Source organism: Aspergillus candidus (assembly GCF_002847045.1).
Source record: "Aspergillus candidus strain CBS 102.13 unplaced genomic scaffold BDW47scaffold_11, whole genome shotgun sequence".
Taxonomy (NCBI): Eukaryota; Fungi; Ascomycota; class Eurotiomycetes; order Eurotiales; family Aspergillaceae; genus Aspergillus; species Aspergillus candidus.
The window spans coordinates 229002-242614 of record NW_020194016.1 but is presented as its reverse complement, the minus strand read 5'-3'; the positions used below and the strand labels follow the sequence as shown (position 1 = coordinate 242614).

The 13613-nt window shown below is 54.6% G+C and overlaps 6 protein-coding genes across 6 annotated transcripts; 4 read left to right on the top strand and 2 right to left on the bottom strand.

The window, feature by feature from the left end:
* The first annotated feature begins 393 nt into the window (after positions 1-393).
* On the top strand, positions 394-2376 carry BDW47DRAFT_8245 (uncharacterized protein). Its single transcript, XM_024819947.1, has 2 exons — positions 394-1064; positions 1139-2376. Exons 1-2 carry the CDS (start codon positions 954-956, stop codon positions 2300-2302), a joined length of 1275 nt encoding a protein of 424 aa, XP_024673831.1. The 5' UTR covers positions 394-953; the 3' UTR covers positions 2303-2376.
* Positions 2377-2813: 437 nt separating this feature from the next.
* BDW47DRAFT_8242 (uncharacterized protein) lies at positions 2814-6532 on the top strand. Its single transcript, XM_024819946.1, has 3 exons — positions 2814-4347; positions 4397-5073; positions 5122-6532. Exons 1-3 carry the CDS (start codon positions 3150-3152, stop codon positions 6124-6126), a joined length of 2880 nt encoding a protein of 959 aa, XP_024673830.1. The 5' UTR covers positions 2814-3149; the 3' UTR covers positions 6127-6532.
* A 614-nt stretch (positions 6533-7146) lies between these two features.
* Positions 7147-8442, top strand: BDW47DRAFT_124145 (TauD/TfdA dioxygenase family protein; the record flags this gene model as incomplete). Its single annotated transcript, XM_024816198.1, has 3 exons — positions 7147-7387; positions 7439-8155; positions 8279-8442. 3 exons carry the CDS (start codon positions 7147-7149, stop codon positions 8440-8442), a joined length of 1122 nt encoding a protein of 373 aa, XP_024673829.1.
* A 476-nt stretch (positions 8443-8918) lies between these two features.
* Positions 8919-9481, bottom strand: BDW47DRAFT_124144 (uncharacterized protein; the record flags this gene model as incomplete). Its single annotated transcript, XM_024816197.1, has 2 exons — positions 8919-8929; positions 9169-9481. 2 exons carry the CDS (start codon positions 9479-9481, stop codon positions 8919-8921), a joined length of 324 nt encoding a protein of 107 aa, XP_024673828.1.
* A 1005-nt stretch (positions 9482-10486) lies between these two features.
* Positions 10487-12880, top strand: BDW47DRAFT_8230 (putative MFS multidrug transporter). The gene is made up of 3 exons (XM_024819942.1): positions 10487-11468; positions 11519-11765; positions 11820-12880. The coding sequence occupies exons 1-3, from the start codon at positions 10795-10797 to the stop codon at positions 12729-12731; spliced, it is 1833 nt and encodes a 610-aa protein (XP_024673827.1). The 5' UTR covers positions 10487-10794; the 3' UTR covers positions 12732-12880.
* On the bottom strand, positions 12809-13474 carry BDW47DRAFT_102469 (uncharacterized protein). Its single transcript, XM_024811877.1, has one exon. It carries the CDS (start codon positions 13396-13398, stop codon positions 13030-13032), a length of 369 nt encoding a protein of 122 aa, XP_024673826.1. The 5' UTR covers positions 13399-13474; the 3' UTR covers positions 12809-13029.
* Between the last annotated feature and the right edge of the window lie 139 nt (positions 13475-13613).

Below are 13613 nucleotides of genomic sequence, written 5' to 3'. Positions count from 1 at the left end.
CTAGGGAGGGTATAATGAGAACAATCTCTTCCCAAAGCCCTATACATCTCTAATGAGAGTGGGGAGATACCGTTGTAGTGATACAGATGCTATGGAGGGCATAACATAGCATAACTGGATAACAGTCATTAGTAATCTATGCAATCTATGTGTCTGCCTCAGGCATTGTTCTAAAAATGGAATGGCTTTGTCGCCTGAAAAAACGGTTCGTCCAACGTGGATTTCCCAACTCCAGTTGGCGACCCACGGTACAGTTGTAGGAAGAGAAAATATTTACATTCAGAATGTTAGCATCCTGAATATAATTATCTTCTGAGTTTAATCTGAAATCTAGAAAGTCATCAACATCTGGTCGAATTCTTTATCCCTCAGACTCAGCCACCCAGCCACACGAGCAAACCCCATAGATCGTCCAGGTTTGTTCAGTCTCCATAACGCGCTGCTCTTTCAACATCTGATTCGTCTAAGATGACCCCCCCTGATGTCGCTGATTAGTCGACTGTGAAATCATCCTCTCATCTGTCTGAGACTAATCAATAATCCGTTGTGGTATCGCCTGCCTCTCGCTTTGTTTCCCTTCTGCCTGGCCAACCCACCCCTTACCATTCTCCCTCTCCGGTTTGATGCGACCGCTGATCCTTGCCTGCACCTTGCGGGTTTTGCGTCAAGGGCTTTATATGCGGTTACCAGGGTTCGGACAGATGCAATCAATATAGGCGACCCGCCTGGCCCCATGTCATCCTGATCGCCGGCCACTAGGAAGCCTTGCGTCGTTCTGTTACTGCTCCACTTCCACCTCATCCGCCTTTTCCCGTTGCCTGTCTTCAGGCGGCCAATTCTTTTCCACACCTCTTCCAGAATCCGGAGTTAATCGTTCATCGTCTGTTTCTACTTGGCTACATGCTTGTCGTCTGAGGTTTTGTCTGGGCTGTCGCTGCTCCAGACGCTTCGGCATGTTTCTTCCACCCCCTTATCGCCTGTTGGTGGCTCGTGAGGCGGCCTCCAACCCAGACGCGACCCAGGACACCCCAAATCCGAAGAAGAAGACGAATATCTTCATCATCGTGAGTTTGGCCTCCCCGCAATCCCCCCACAGTATTGGGTTGAAACAGTGACTGACGTCTGATCGGATCGATAGTGTGCCGCGTGTATCGTCTTCTCCTTAGCCTTGATTGTTATGATATACTTCGTTCTACGCAGTCTCCGTCGAATGAACTGTCGCCCGAGATACGTGCCCGGGAAATTCCTAAAGAGTCGATGGAATCAGTGGAACGCGGGAGGGGCGTCCTCATATGGCCAAGTCTCCGACTCGCCGTCCTCTCGAAATGGGAATCGATCCAACAACACCGCATACCAAGGCGCCGCGGAAATGAATCCCGGCGGGGAAGTCCGCCGCGAGACATCCGTCCGATCGGTGATTACGCTGCCTGCCTACTCGCCCAGCCCGAAGCCCAGCGAACAGGTCATCGCCCGGGAAGGAGAACGAGGCGGCATGGATGTTGTGGTTGAATTTCCCGAGACGGCGGAAGAAGAGGAGAATCGCCGGGAGGAACTCATGGAGTCGCTCTATCAGGTCCGCGAACAGCGCCGGCGAGAAATCGCGGAGCGAGAGGCCCGCCGCCAGGAGCGCCGGGAAGCCCGTGCCCGCGGTGACTACATCCGCCTTGAACAGCTGAGACAGCAGAGCCGCGCCCGAGCCCGGAGTCGCTCGTCAACCAACGGGAGCAGTAACTCGAATCTGGCCCACGCGGAACACCAAAGCCGTGGCCGTGACCAGCGGATCGCCAGCGTCAGCTACGCCGAGCTCGGTCGCGTCCGTCATGATGGGTCGCGATTGCGTGCCACCTCGCCCGACTCGGACCGCCGGCCCCTATTGACCTCAGATGGGCCCGATCAACGGTCCACGTCGAGCCTGACCAACGTTCATTCTCGAGGAGAGTCGTATTCGTCCATCGGCTCTGATACGGATAGCTTGACCCCCGTGCAGTCCCAAGCGATCTCCATGCACTCGGTCGATCCGGCCACGACCGCTCCCGAAGATGGCGATGTGGGCGCGTGCAGTATCCCTCCCCCGCCAGACTACGACCATCTGGACTGGGGCGACGCGCCGCCCTACCAGAGCCCGATCGCCGACCGCGGGGAGGGTCCTCCCCAATTACCCCGGTTGACACCACTGCCTTCGATCCAAGTGGACGCAGCCAGTCCGATCAGCAACACGCCAGCGACGCCGACCGTGCCGTCCCAGTCCCAACGGCACGACCCAGGTCCAGCGGAGCACCCTAATACACACACCACTAATTGATCGTCTCTGGTCGACTTATATTCCTGTCATCTATCGTGGAGCACCAGACTACATGATCTGGACTATCATCGCTTCTATATAACGAGCACGACACCTCACGAGACTTTGATTCCCACCTTGTTCATTTTTTTTTTATTTTCTTTCTTAGCTACTTATATTTCCTGTGTTTCATTTCTTGACGGCTCATTAGAGTACGCACGTTAGCGAGGCGTTCGGTGGCATCATGGGCTTCGGGCCGATCTGTGTATAGGGGGAATGGGTTATTTTGGTCATGATGTTGATTTTGGACAGGGCTGGGCTGGTGCATATAACTGTGTAAATGAAATTGCCCGGATAGACCATGTATAGACCATATTAAACATTACTGAGACTAAACCAGTGCAGACCTAGTCAGGTACATCGGGCAGATGCCAACTGGCAAAGTGGGTTGGGAAGGCGGTCGGCAGCTCCACTTGAGGTAAACAAACCACTTCACTCCAACCTCGCGCATTTCTTCCCGTCAGTTTCCCACCGCAACTCCATACGTTTTGATCAGTGTGGGTTGACTATTGTTGGTGTTATTGCCCATTCTAATTGACACATCTCTCCATCGATCGAGCCTTCTCTTTCCCTTTCTATCGACGACTGACTCGTTCCTGAGTCCCAAGTTTAAACACTCCCGTTCGTTACCGTGGTTTCAGGGACCGCGCCTGACGCGCTGCTCTAAACATTCCTACGTGCATCATCGACGCGGACGTGGGTCATTGTTCGGATTGATGTCCATCTAGTCGACCTTGACCTCCTATTTTCTGCAGTGTAAACTTACACTCCTATCATCCCCCGGGACGTCGCGTCACCCCCGACCGACATGTGCCACGACCACACTGCGAATAGCTTCGCGTCTTTTGGCTCAGACTTTGACCCTCAGCACGAGGCACTTGAATCGACCCGGGAAATTCCCGAGAGCCCCAATCTTCCGGATATGAACGGCAGTGCGCGGAAACAACACCTAGCTATGGAGGAGGAAGAGCCCGACTACGTCTTTAACACCTCGACCATGGAACGCGTCTTCCCCGAGTTTTCACAGATCGGCACGTCGGAGGAGGAGAACGGCCAGGATGACGACGACAGTATTTCCATCGAGGCCGGACGCGGGCCCACGAAGCCGACGCGTCGTTTGGACGACTCCCGCAACTCCTATCCTAGCATCGACAACAGCATCCGGTCGTCTTCTCCGGCCATCCGACTGGATTATCCCACGCAGACCCCGCCCAAGTCGGCCCTTCGTAACTCGGGGCGTCGCGCTGTCAGTGAAAATCTTCGGAAGGACGCTCAGCTGCGGCGCGCCAGCCTCGCCCAAAAGGAAAATCTCGACCTGCAGTCCAAGTCTAACCGCCGGGATCAGCGACGGACGCTGTCGGAGATGCATGCGAAGGTCCGCGATGCCTACGACGGCTCTTACATACTTGACGAAAGACCGGCAGCGGTCGCCAACAGTGCACGGCCGACACGCTTTGGCAACGGGAACCTGTCCCACCAAATCGCAGACGCGGTCGAGCGCGCGTCCCAGGACGCTTACGCGCGTGAGGTCCGGAAGGGCAAACTTCCCAATGGGACGGGCACGCCTATGAGAACCGGCGGGGATACCGGCACCCAGCAGTCCTTCCTTCTTCCCGACCTTCCCAATCTGTCCGAGCTTGTTTCGGGCGTGTACGAAGACGGCACCCCCGTTTACTCGCGCAGCAAGGCGCGAACCACGCGATTCGTGTCTCCTCCGCATGATGCCACCGAATCATCCTTCACCCGCGAGCACATGCCCCTTGATGCAGTGCCCATCCCGGAAGATGAGAAGGCCCTCTTTGTCTCACTCAGGCTCCTTCAAGATAAGGTGGCTGAGCTCGAACGCGGTAAGGCCGATGCGGAACGACGCATCGAAGATATGAAGCACGAGAATGCCTCCGTTAGAGTGGGCAAGTCCCGCCAGAAGGACAAGAGCAGCCGATCTAGGACGTATGAGTCGGAGGAGGACGACTACAGAAGGGAGCGCATTGCCAAAGAGAATCAAAGTAAGCATGTCTTGTCATCGTTCTACTTCCATGTACTAACCACGCGCAGAGCTGGAAGCGACCAACTTGGCTTTGCAGAACAAACTCGACCTCGTTGAGCGAAAGGCCGAAATTCAGGACGCGACTCTGAAGCGCTTGAACCGGGAGCGGGACATGGCAGTCTCCCAGCTGGGAGTGGCGTATCTCGAATCGCAGGATCTCAAGAGTGACAATGAGACTCTCCGCCGGGAGAATGCGGAGCTACGAGCCGCGCTCGAAAAGCTCGGTTTCTCCGTCAAGAACCGTGAAGTTACCCTTCAGTCGGAGCAGACCTCTGCCAGTGAGGACAGCGGAGACAGCCAGGTCGATACCCGACAGAGTGCCAATGTCAGTCGCACCACGAAAGAGCTTACGTCCAAGAGCCGCTCGCGTTCTAAGAGTGGACGGCGCGAGGAATCTCGCCGAGTTTCCAACCAGGTTGACAAGGAGATCTCGCGGCTGGAGAAGGAGCGGGCGGAGGAAGCCCTCTTCTCCATCGACGTGCCTCGCTCTAGGGAGGCTACGAGGACTGACAAGTCCGAGACTCGTCGCTCGAAGAAGCAGTCCAACACTGGCAAACAGCGCGTCAAGCGCGTTGTCGTCGAGGAGGTGGACATCACTGACCCTGTCGAGTCTACGGGCGAAGCGACTGGAAACACCAAGAAGTCTGGAGCGGATCGTGACCTCACGTTATTGAGCTTTGTTGATGTAAGTTTCTTACTTCTATTTTCTTGGCCCCTGCTAATGTTTTCATAGGAGCGTGAAATTGCGCAGTTGCGAAAGACACTGGAGGAGGAGCGCCTTTCTCGGAAGAAGCGCCAGTCCATCACGATCAAAGACCCCACTGAGAATGACACGGAGCGCTCCAAGGTCTCGCGGCCCGTCCCGCGCAAGTCGTCCCTGAAGGAAAGCAAAAGCGTTCCCGCCAGGCCCACCTCCGCCATGGGCGATTTGACGACGACCTCCAAGGTCAGCGTCTCGGAGAGCAACCTGTCGGTTCCCATTGAGAGGCCTAGACGCCACTCGGACCACGCGGCGACCCCCCGCCGGCGTCAGCGCATCGCCGACGATGTGACGTCGGCGTTCATTCTGCCCGACATCACCTTGCACGGCGCCCACCTGGCTGCTGAGAACCCCGGGCATCTTCCCGAGGCGGCCCAGCGGGCGCTGGATGGCGCCACGCGGCACGTGGGGAAGAACTGCACGGTCTGCAAGCGGACTGATTCTTGTGACCACACCCAGAGCTCCGTCAAGGTTCCCAAGCCGGTTCCAGTGTCTGAGCGCATGCCGGAGCCATCCCTGTACAACCCAGAACCGACCATCCGGCCCTCGCAGCCTCCATCCGTTGCTCTCGCAACCGTTCTGAAGTCGCTAGAAGACGAGCTGTCCCATCTGAAGATGCAACTGATCACCTACCAGGGTGCGTACAACAAGCTAGACGCGTCCCTAAGCAAGCGCCAGCGGAAGACCCTCGGCGAGAAGCTCGAAAAGCTGCTCAAAGACATCGACATGAAGTCGGACCAGATCTACGCGCTGTACGATGTCCTCGAGGGCCAGAAGGACAACCTGCAGGAGATGACCGAGCAGGAGATGGAGGTGACGCTCCAGTCGATCGGTATCGACCCGGGACGCGCCGCGGACGTCACAGGCACGACGGATAAGTCGTCTGTCCGGCCGACGGAGGATGACGATGATGAGGAGCTGCCGTGGGAGGGAATTGAGAGCACTATTGATACGACTGGGCGCAGCCGTCATAATTGACCATCTCTTTCGATTGGTATCTGATGGAGTGGTCCGTGTATGTCCTGATTACGTTTGTGTTCTTGGTCGATGTTTACTGGCATGGATAATGGATGTGGAGACTGTTGAGATGACTCGTTCCTTGAGGTTGGCTGTGTTGATTAACCGTATGGACTATCCGCGGCTTTGATCTCGTTCCGAGGGTCTTTTATCTGTCGTCCATGAGTTGGTGTATTCTCGTCACGGAGGTCTATCATACTGTCGTGCCGTTAGTTGGTGTTGTATTGGCTTTGATCAAGTTGTGGGGGTCGTTTTAACCCTGTGGTACCATGAGTTAGTTGGTGTTTATTTGCCCCTTGCTGGGTTGGCGTTGATGGTCGCATTGTATATTAGCATTGTTGTTGGTTTATGGCATTGATTCTATCACCTTGACTTGTAGATCAGTAAGTTACTTCTGTTACTGTTTTGAGCTGTGAACTCCCTGCATCTATACCATATTCTATCATAATAATCTAACCAAACGGAAGTCCATCTCCGACAAACAATCCAATGATCCTACAGGCCCGTATCCCCTATCCCAGCATCAACATCCAACCCCAGCAACAATGAATAATAACAGATATCCATAACAATAGCCAAGCCCCCCTCATCCCCCACCCAGATCAGCGCGCGGAGATCCCCAAACGAGCGTTTCAGGGCCAGAAACATCCCCGCTTCTACTAGCAGCGACGTCACCCGGGGGTGGTATTTCGTGATCGATTCCCAATCATCGCGCTCTGAGGTTGCATTCTTACCGTGGGCTGTGTGCCGGGTTCCGGGTGTTGGCTAGTTGGGTTAGATCTCGGTGGTTTATTGATACTTATTGGGTGTGTTTTGGCTGTCAGGGCATAGATTAGCGAGGGGACGTAAGTTGGTGACGTTATTGCGTGCTTGCGACGCTATACGTCTAGTTTGTGGTGGGTTGGTTGGAGGGCTATATAACCTGGCAGAACCACGGAGTATGATCTTATTGTACAGAATATCCTTCAATACTCTGCTCAAATGGCTCCTCTCTTGAACCCCGCGCTTCCTGTGCGCTCTGTGTCCAAAGGACCAGACGCCCATACCGACACCGAGCACGTCCAGTATCCTACCCCGTTGCAGAGCAGTGGTGCTTTGGATAATTTTGCGTTTGAGGAGACGACTCCTGCTATTGGGAGAGAGTACGCCGATGTTAATATCGTTGATGATCTTCTCCATGCTCCGAACTCTGATGAGCTGGTGCGCGATCTTGCTATTGCTAGTATGTTCCTTTCCCTTCTCCTCCCCGCGCGACAATCCTAACGACTACCAGTCTCCCAACGAGGCGTCGTCTTCTTCCGCGCCCAAGACAACCTCACCGACGATCTCCAAAAAGACCTCGTCCAGCGCCTAGGCCAAGCAGCCGGCAAACCCGCCGACTCGACGCTGCACATCCACCCCGTCCTAAACAACACAAACGAGTTCGGCGTCCCCGACGCCCAAGTCAGCACGATCAGCTCACTCGCGCGCAAGAAGATGTTCCGGCACGGAGCCCAGTCCAACAAGCGCCATTACGACTCCGCGCAATGGCACTCGGACATCCAGTTCGAAGCCGCCCCGGCAGACTACACCTCTCTGCGCCTGACGCAGCTGCCCAGCTCCGGTGGCGACACACTCTGGGCGTCTGGCTACGAGCTGCTGGACCGCTTCTCGCCGCCCTACCGCCGCTTCTTCGAGTCTCTAACAGCGACTTTCATCGGCGAGGGCTTCCTCCGAGCTGCAGCGGACGACCCCGAGAACGTCAAGGTGTACACCGAGCCCCGCGGGAACCCGCTTAATATCGGCCCTGATCTAGCAGCCGTGCATCCTATCGTCAGGACGAACCCTGTGACGGGGTGGAAGACGCTGTTCGCGCTGGGCCCGTTCCCGCGCCGCATTAACGAGCTGAGCGCGGAGGAGTCGGATGAGTTGCTGGGGAAGATTTATCGTACCGTGCGTGAGAATCATGATCTCCAGGTGCGGTTTAAGTGGAGGAATCCGAATGATATTGGTATGTTTTTTATATCCCCCTCCCCCCTTCCCCCCCCTTTTTTTTCTGCTTTCCCAAACTTCTTTCTGTCCCCCCCCTTGTCATTACTATCTATAAAAGAAAACAAAAAAACTGACTGAACAGCCATCTGGGACAACCGCTGCGCTTTCCACACCGCAACATTCGACTACGAAGGTCTCGGCGAGCGATTCGGTCACCGCGCTGTTGGGATCGGCGAGAGACCGTATCTGGATCCGAATAGTTTGACGAAGGAGGAGGCGTTGGCTGCTGCTAGTGGGAGTGAATAGTCAATATATTTTCTTCTCTTTTATTTTCACGGTTTACATGTTGTGATGGTCTCTAGTAGCCTCTGCTGTCATGAGCTGTTCTGTTGTAGGGAGGTAGTTTGCTAGGTACCTATAGTTAACGGGCTTTGTCTGATTTGTCTTGTATTCTAACTCATGTCGTTATTTTGTCTAATGTAGACTGTAGGATCGTGGCTGTTTGCTGTTAGGAGTTATGCTAAACTGGTCTATATTGCTAGGGTAGTACTCTTGGATGGCCCTGCAGTCTCAGAATAATTAGATCTGGCAGCTGCCAAGGCAGTGCCTCTATCAATCCACCGTACATTGAAAACATTCACCATGCTGGGTATCAGGGGTCGTACACAACGAGGTACATACATAACCATCTGTCGCTCTGAATATATGGGTTGCTCATGTACCAAGACCAAGAAGTGCCATTATATCTTTCGTATCCAAGCGGTAATTCTTGCAACATCATCTTAGCTGAAGACTACAGCAGAAATTACAAAGCAAATAGACAGTCGAGACATTATACCAGGGAAGAGAAACTAAGATGTGCCACCCATCTAGCTCTGAGACCACGAGTCATACCACCTACCACGCGCCCCCCACCATCTTCCCCATACAGCATATTCCATGATCAAACCCCCATAGGCCACGCGCAGTTCAATCTATTTTGAGCCGGGCTGCATTGGCAAGGCTTCCTTCCATGCTTATGAATACAAATACAGCCGCTTTCGATCTTCTCGGCAACCGAAGTGCCACCGCACTTGTCCCCCGCGCAGCAGGTATTGATCAGATCCTCGGCGACACCATGCGCGGTGGCAGCGTTCGCTTCCACGCCATTAGGGATCCATTCGATCTCGCAGTTGCCCGACGACCAGGCACCGTTTTCGTTGCCACTTAGTTTGCCGGTGTTGGTCATTTTGTTGATCGCGGCGCGGCAGTCCGAGGTCGTCCCTGGGTAGCATTCGCTGTTGCAGACGTGTTTGGCAGTCGCGGCAGTGGCAAGGAGGGCCAGGGCGAGGGATTTGAAGTGCATTTTGAAGGAGGGTGGGTTCTTTTTTCAGAGAACGATTGATTGGATTGGAATTTTTGTCTTGAGGATGGAGAAGTTGGTTTCTCTCTGGGGTGACTGAATGAGAATACTGGAGTATGATATCGATAGATGAGGGCAGTTGCTGGCGTATTTATATCTTTTCCATTTGTCGTCGTCCTCGGCATTCTTGCTTCATTGGTGATAATTCTGGATAGAGTACGAGGCATGTACAGTCAACTCCTCGCGGACCAACACAGAACTGGCGATCAAGTTGGGCTGTACCCAAGAGGAGTTTCTGCTTTTGGCTATATCCACAGGGGAAGATGGAGATTCCCGCCTTTGACACTTTTAACAGGAGCCCAAAAACCGAGAGGAGTATCTACTTCGGGCAATAGCCAGAGAGTGAGATACTTCCGAGATGGTCATGTTTTATTCTGGAAGGATCGCTAGTTGAAGCTTCTGTACTGTTATCCTATCAGAGCTATCCCCCCCCCAACGAAGACCCTGGGGCCAAATATGAAAGCTGTGTAAGATCCATGTGCCTAGAAGATGCTCGAGGAATGGTATTTTCGTCTGTATAGCTCGAGCATTCGTTCCTTACAAGTGTGTATATCTCATGGTGTATCACTTGGTGTATCAATATTCGACTCGGTAGTAAACTTTGTCGCAACAGAAGGTCTGGAGCAGTCTTCTTGACCATCTCAAAAAGAAGATCGTCTCATGGATGCTGACCAAGGATGTTTCACTAACGTAGCTTAATCCTTCGCCTAGAAGTCACTGGTTCGCCCCATGGTGAACCCACGGAGCTATGGGTCTTGGCATGGTGGCTATGGTCAATGCCAGAAAAAGCGCCCCTATGTTGGTAAGACTTTCTAGCCCTCCCATTAGCTAGAGCTCCTTCATCCCTCGAAAGGTAAGATCCAGCGTGCCCTGATAATCCTCGGTCACACGCATATCAGCCGATAGATACCCTCAGCATCTTTCCGTCGACAGATTGAACAGTTAGAATAATAGATACTCTACCCTGTAGTGTGGTCAAGTCAATCTGCAAATGGCTGCTTCAAACAACTTGAGTATCCAGCAAGCATACCCACCAGATCAAACCGATCTATATCAATCGGTGCTTGAGGAACAAGCGGCTCCACCCGCGCCATGTGGAGCCTGGTGCGTCTTGGCGTCTTGGCATCGCGTGCCTCGAACCATTTCTTCCTCATCGATTCTGCATTGACCAACCTCTTCCTCTTCACCTTTTTTCTTGCGTCATACGCTTCTCGCATCGGTGATCTTTTGATTCTGACTTATGCTAATGAGCCTTTATGCGTCCATCACAGCATGACACCCGCTCCTCTGTCGACAATGTACCCACCACAGGCGAAGTAGCCGGCCAGCACCATGTGCCGCCCCGAGATCCCCACGGTTCACCGGGCCGGGACGTGCCCGACGAGGAAGACAATACCAGCGTCAGCACCGTCATCTACGATGGAAACCCTCGAGTACAGCGTGACGCTGCACCGCCTTCCAACCGCTCCGACAGTTCGGACGATGACGACGCCTCTAGCACCAAAAGCGAAAAGCCGGTCACCTGGCGCACACTACCCAAAAAAGGTCAACTGGCGATCTTGACCTTCGCGCGCTTGTCGGAACCTCTGACCCAGACCTCGCTGCAGGCGTACCTGTTCTACCAGCTCAAATCGTTCGACCCGTCGCTGCCGGATTCGACCATCTCTGCCCAGGCGGGCCTGCTGCAAGGGACCTTCACCGCCGCGCAATTCGTAACGGCGGTCTGGTGGGGGAGACTGGCGGATGCCGAGTGGATGGGTCGGAAGAGGGTGCTGATGATCAGCTTGTTGGGGACATGCATCTCGTGTCTGGGCTATGGCTTCTCGCGCTCCTTTGTGACCGCGGCGATCTTCCGGACGCTGGGTGGGATATTAAACAGTAACATTGGGGTGATGAGGACGATGATCGCGGAGATTGTCGAGGAGAAACGGTACGTTTGAAGTAGTGCTGGGTAGTATCACTTGGGGCTGATCGATCCAGGTATCAATCGCGCGCGTTTCTCCTTCTGCCCATGTGCTTCAATATCGGCGTGATTATCGGGCCGGTTTTGGGCGGCTCGTTGGCCGATCCGGTCAACAGTTATCCGCAGTTCTTCGGTCCGGGTTCATTCTTCGGTGGTAAGGAAGGCGTGTATTGGATGAAACATTGGCCTTTCGCATTGCCCAACGTGCTGAGTGCGATTTTCATCTTTGCTTCGTTGATCGCCGTCCTGTTAGGGCTGGAAGAGGTACGTTCCTTCGCTCCGCTCCTTTGTCGCACGGATGATCAGCTAATCCCGTAGACACATGAGGTTGCTCGGTACCACAGCGATTGGGGTCGCAAACTCGGCCGCACCCTGGCCAGATCCCTGTCCTTCCGTCGCATACCCCGGCACTATCGGGCGCTGGTCAGTCATCCAGACGATGAGTCGCTCTACGTCGACGGCAGCGTCACAAGCCGGTCAGCCCCCGCCAGTCCGGCTCACGTTCGTGCCTTGGTTCGCCGTAAGCGGCCGTCGTTTGGCCAGACCTGGACGCGCAATGTCCTCCTGACACTGTTTGCCCACTTTCTCCTCGCCTTCCACACGAGCGCCTTCAACGCCATGACATTCGTGTTCCTGCCGACCCCGCGCGCTCCCAAAGGCAGCAACGACGGCTTCTTCCATTTTGGAGGCGGCATGGGTCTTCCCTCTGCGCGTGTCGGCCTCGCCACAGCCATCATCGGCGTCATCGGCCTGCCCCTGCAGATCTTCGTGTATCCCCACGTGCAGTCCCGGATGGGGACCCTGCCGTCTTTCCGCACCTTCCTGCCGTTCTCACCCATTTCGTACGCCCTGATGCCCTTTCTGGTGTTGATCCCGCGCATCCCGTGGCTGGTCTGGTCGACCTTCACTTTCGTCGTCGGGCTGCAGGTCGTCTCGCGGACATTCGCCCTTCCAGCGGCGATCATCCTCGTGAACAACTGCGTCACTGATCCATCCGTTCTGGGGACTGTGCATGGCGTGGCGCAGAGTGTCTCCAGCGCCGCACGCACTCTGGGACCGCTCCTCGGCGGCTGGGGCTTAGGTCTGGGCCTGAAGTATAACATGGTGGGAGCGGTCTGGTGGGCTCTGGCGGTGGAGGCGCTGCTCGGGTGGTTCTTGCTGTGGTCGATCTTCGAAGGACGAGGCATCGAGAAAAGGGATCCCCCAGTCGACGAAGACGAGGAATCATAAATTCTGCTGTGCTGCATATATATAGAGATATATAGATATGATGAGATAGACGAGAAATGTTTCATGATCCAACGCCGTCCATTGTGACTATCAAAGCGCATGCATATCATATTAGGTCATTAGTTCATCAACGGTCCATGACTTATTTACCCATAGCTCCACTAGACATCCACCGCGCGAAAAAGAGCTATGCCCCCACAGCGGGGGTAATAAACGCCTTGATCGCTCTCTTTGCATCGCCGTCACACGACTTCAGCAGCTCCGTCGCCTTAATCTTAGTCAAATCCAGCTCCTCAACCTACACACTATCAGCACTTCTACCCCCTTGAGTGAATCCTTTATCAAAAACAGATCGACCTACCAAAAGATTCACATCCTCAGCAGCAACCCTAACCGCCTTCTTCTTGACAACCTCCTTCTGCGCCTCTCCCGTCTTAGTCTTCGCCGTCCCGCCCTGCCCCGCAGCGATCTCCAATCGACTCATCGCCTTGCCGAGCGCCTCCTGTTCCGCAGTGGAAGTCGACTGCTTGGGGGTCGAACCGGGCCCGATCTCGGTGGCATTGAGGGCGGAGAGCGCGGCGGCTGCTTTGCGGTCTTCGGGGTTGGCGGGAAGTTGCTGGTGTTCAGTGTCTGCGTCGGCGTGGGCGGAGGGGATGGAGTCGGACATGGTGGTGGATTTGTGCTAGCTTGATAAGTTTTGTAGGATAAAGCAAAGGATTGACTTGGGATGAGGTTGTAGATGGAAGTTGAATGGATGAATGACGTGGATGTCCTGGTTGATGCCTTAGGCGGAATGCCACCTTCTCGATCAGGACTAGCGCAGTTAGCTACCCCGGATGAGTCATAATCCCGTGAATAACCGAATAGATCAGCCGGTCGAAT